Raw genomic sequence first — 4,688 nt, 5'->3', positions numbered from 1 at the left:
GTATTCCCCACCCACAGCGGCAGCTGCTGCTGCAGCTGCTAGTGGATTTGGTAAGATTCGTGGAGCCATCGGCTTTGAAGGTTCCTTTGAAAATACTAATTTTACCTATGGGGAAGAGAGAAAACAAACAAACAGAGAGACATAATTTGTTCACATTAGCTACACAACAGGGAGCTTGACTTAAGATTATAAGTGCAAAATCAAGCAAGAGAGGCCTCGTAGTGGCTACTGACTCTATGAGCTGCAGGTTTGTCTCAGGAGATACAATCTCGCACATGGGACAAGGATGAGCAGGATTTGGTTTGGGACAGAGTTTCAATGTTCATGCCTTTAACTGAGACATAATTTAATATGAGATCAGAAATCAAAGCAAACCTAAAAAGGAGCTGGGCAGTCTGCACCAAAGCAAGGCTGCATGTACCCTGCAAGAATGAAATAAGGAAGAAGTAGCCATTAATTAAAAGAGCTCCATTTGGACAGCTTTATGATAAGAGACCAGAACAGAATGAAACAACCCATTCTGTGGTCTGACTAAGAAGGTACTTTTTTGTTTAATCATTAGGGTACAAGTTTACTTAAAATTAAGATCTCCATCTAGGTCCTCTTTATTAGCTCCTACCTCTAACAACAAACAAAGCTTATTTTGCACAGGTTATGAAAATCTCCTTTATTTCACATGTTCAAATAGGTGATGGATTCTATGGATGCTGCTCTATGTCATCATGCTTGGTTTTCAAGTGTTTTTCACTAAGCTACTGTTCATTGTTACAAGGACTGTGAACAAGTGGCATATATTTTTAAATGTTGTCATGAAATAAATCTTGCCTATATCACTTGGTGCCAAATCGTGGTATTTTTGTTACTGTAACTGAGGCTTCTGCTTTAAAAACATTTAAATCATGAGTCTTGTGCACTACCAAACATAATTTAGAAAACCCCTCATTCAGAGTCTCCAAAAAGAAAAAAAACCCTGAAGCATTTCCTAGACTGATTAAAAATACTCACAGAGGTCCATTACTATTTAAAAGAATTTACATTTGTTATGCAAATAAATGAACATCAAAGTAGTCTATATAGACTTCTTCAGATCTCAGTGGGATTTCAAGGTTCTAATGAGTTGCCTGGATCCTGAATACTTTTACTGTTTTGGTTTTATAACTCTGAAATAAGAATAGAAACAAACAAAACCTTTATTCAAACTTTGATTCTTGGATAATGAAAGGTTCCTATTGACTCTGACAGACTTTTGGTGGGGGTGTGTCCTGGCATGACCTGATGCCTTTTGCAAAGAATATAAACCTGAAGAGGTGGTAGTAAATATACAGAACATGAATATATGTACCACGCTGTGGTAAATCCCAGTGGAAATATGGACACTTCTTACTCCATGGTAACATAATTTCTCATCCTTGAATTTAAAGGGGTTTTCAAATAATTAACTTGCACTATATTAGTCTGATATTTTCAACTTAACAGTACATTGGTCAGTGAATAGTCATAAAATAAGGACAGGAGTACTCTGGCATGAACCACCAGTGAGTTTCATCCTTGCAATATCACCATATGAAAAAAATCTGTTGGATTTCAGATGGATACAGGATTTTTATTTTATCTAATACCCATTGCAAACTCTGCTGACCTTAAGTTACTTTAAATCTCTGGGACAGATACTCAGAGGACACCAGATTCTGTAACTCACTTAAAAGAGAATATAATTGATGCTAGATACAGAATTCCCCATCATACCTATGAAAACCAATGATCTGATCTTTTCCTTGATCAGTGTTACACCCACTGATCCAAGCTGTCTTCTTCACTTGCTGAGCATTTGGCTTTTTCCTCTTTCCTTACATTTTTCAGTACTTTTTCAGCCTTTTTAGAGCAGACCAGAAAAAAACAAACAAACAAACAAACCAAAAAACCTCTCAAGAAACCAAACCAAACAAACAAAAAGAGTAAAAGTGAAGGAAAAAAAAAAAAAAAAGCCAGCCCAAAGCAACAGGGCTCTGATTGTGGTCAAGAATTCCCAGTGAAGGATGTTTTTCCTAAGAGCTTATTTTATTGCAGAAAGTTTGGACTATCAAATGCCCAATAACCTCTTTCTCTCCAGTGCAGTATTTTATACATGCTGGACATTTATGGCTTGAAGAAATATCAAGTAAGTCCCAACATGAAAAGGTTTTTTTAAACTCTGAAAAAGTACTGTGGAATTCATAAAATTTCTTTCTCTGAAACATGCAAAACTAAACTAGTCAGAGCAGTACAAATGATATTGAAAAATGTCATTAGAAAACTTTTGGTCAAGAAAGGATCTGAAAATGTAGTTTATCCTTTTTTTAACTTGTGCAGAAAAAAAGAAAAAGATGATGCTCATACAGTTTATTGTCATGAAGAACAAAGATCTTAGGTGACTGTTTATATTAAAAGGCTAGGCTTCCTTGCCATTCTTGAAGGAATCAGGAACTTCTAATGAACTTAGATTGTTTTTCAGTTAATTTATCAACAGGATTCTTCTTTCAAGATACCTGCAAAACTAGTACTATTTAGCATATACAGTACCTTGTGTCTTAGAGCCCTAATAGCTCAATGGTTGGACTTGATGATCTTGGAGGTCCCTTCCAACCTAAATGATTCTATGATTCTACTAGTTAACAGAGGTCAACATTAAGAGCAAAGTAGGCATTATTCATTTCATTTCAAATGCAGTAAACTAAGGGACAGTAAATGACTTGAAAAACTAAGAGGAAGTAAAGAAAAAGTCCAGAGCTTGTAAAAAATATTTACATGTAATATAAAATCATCACATTTTAGACTTGTTGATGTGCTATTGTGGATTTCAAGGGACAGCAATTTTGGTATTTTTTATATTCAGAACCAAAAATACTAAACGGGGGACTGCTCTCCCTCTTTCTCATTGCAGCCTCTGTTCTACTATACATATCTGTTCATGTATTGCTAACTCATTCTCTCTACAATTCTTCTTTGCCCCTTTGCTCACTTCTGGCCTGACTTTTACATTGTGAGCAACTGAGAGTGAGGGAGCAGGAAAAGGACATGTTGTCTTTATTTGTGTATGTAGCAACTAAAAGGCCTTGATTCTTGGCTGGAGTTCTTGGAAATCACCATTATATAAATTGGTAAACAGTGAAAGGTGAACAACAGCACAGTAATGTGATAGCTATTTTCAAATCCTGGGAAATAATTAATTTCCTAAAGGAATAATAATCCTGTCAGAGAGGCTTTAGTGACTCCACTTCCTACTTACCTCATTACATATTTTCTATTCCTTTCACTATGGCTTCCATGTATTGCAGACCTTGGTCTTCCTGGTGGTTTACCGAAAAACCCTGTGGAGCTATTTCCCTGCTGGTGGATTTATCAGAACAGTGCACTACATTATGCTACATCATCTAGGAAAGCTCCAACTCAACTGAATCATGCACAAATATACTACTCCTGAGGGCTGCCCCAGCAAGGACATACTTTCTGTTTCGGAGAGAAAGAGCTTTAACTCAACCAAAAGAGAATTTCACAGGAAAAAGATCCATATTTCATATTCCATAGAAGGCATAAGGGTCTAATCTCTATGAGGCCAAGGAATCAACATCCTCCTTCTGCCAAAATCATCTATAAACCCCCAGAAAATATCACACCACATAAAGCAATCATGTTGTTTATCTGATGGAGATAAATGTGAGATGTTTCACTATCCTACCCCCAATATAAGTTGTTTCTTAACTAATGGCAGGATCCTAAGAGGGATTTTTATTGAAAAGTGAACCTTTTTCTCAGCTTATGAAGCTAGCTAGAACTGTGTTTCAGACCATTTATCCTGGCAGTTGAAAACGTGACCAGAACCATCCTGAAACTGAGTGGAATGAAATGAGAGGTGGATTTTAATAACAGTTTCAATTGTTATCCAAATAATCTTCTAAATAAGGCTAAAATAAAGTTTTATATTTTATAGAATTTTATTTAGAAATTTCGTCACTTTTTTCCTTGGTGAAAACTGGAAAAATCCCATTTGATATCTAGATATTCTTTTTATCTCTTGCTCTCCAACAACCTTTGAAACAAGCTTCTATTCTGAGGTTATTCAGAGGAGCTGCAAAAATGAGGACCCACAGATTACAGTCAACACCCACCAAATGACATAAGAAGTCCCTTGTGGGTTTTCATGGGGTCATTTGGACACTTGCATACTCTTATTGCTTATACTATTCCTCTCATTTTAAACATTTTTCCACTTATGTTTTCTAAAAATCCTAATCAGCAGAGTTAAGATAAAAGTAAAATAAAAAGGTGATTGTCTTACCCCTAGAGGATGTGTTCCCTTTTGGAGTTTGTTGTAAGGGCTGTATTTAGGTTTAGGTGGCTTCCCAGCAGCTCTGTCTTTGTGCCTTCTACTGCTTATGTGCTGTGAAAAGACATTTGGGGAAAAACAAAAAACAATTATAGTTTCTTAAAAGATCAGGTTGTGCTTTACACAAGGGTACTTCAATACTGAATGCTACTGCTCTCCACAACAGCATGACTTTGACGAGCTAAATAACGAATGGGGATAGGGTCTCTTCCAATTTGAACAATCCTTTGGGGCATCAGATATTAGGAGTGTGATTTGCAACAGTGCTATGTTCAACTCTGTTTCCACAGTACTCAGTGATTTTCTCACCTTTGTTAACTGCAGC

At 36.3% G+C, this 4,688-nt stretch overlaps 1 protein-coding gene across 1 annotated transcript in view; it reads right to left on the bottom strand.

Annotated features, from left to right (window-relative positions):
* ZNF385D (zinc finger protein 385D) overlaps positions 1 to 4,688 on the bottom strand; it is a 165,326-nt gene that overhangs the window by 169 nt on the left and 160,469 nt on the right. Inside the window, exons 7-8 of the mRNA XM_008939557.1 lie at positions 4,316 to 4,417; positions 11 to 105 (exon numbers count right to left, since the gene is read on the bottom strand). Of these exons, the coding sequence (XP_008937805.1) occupies positions 11 to 105; positions 4,316 to 4,417 (197 nt within the window). The remainder of the gene's footprint in view (positions 1 to 10; positions 106 to 4,315; positions 4,418 to 4,688) is intronic.

The sequence above is a fragment of the Merops nubicus genome, unplaced genomic scaffold, assembly GCF_000691845.1.
Source record: "Merops nubicus isolate BGI_N331 unplaced genomic scaffold, ASM69184v1 scaffold5874, whole genome shotgun sequence".
Classification (NCBI taxonomy): domain Eukaryota; kingdom Metazoa; phylum Chordata; class Aves; order Coraciiformes; family Meropidae; genus Merops; species Merops nubicus.
The sequence above is the reverse complement of the archived record's forward strand: the minus strand, read 5'-3'. Positions and strand labels throughout refer to the sequence as shown.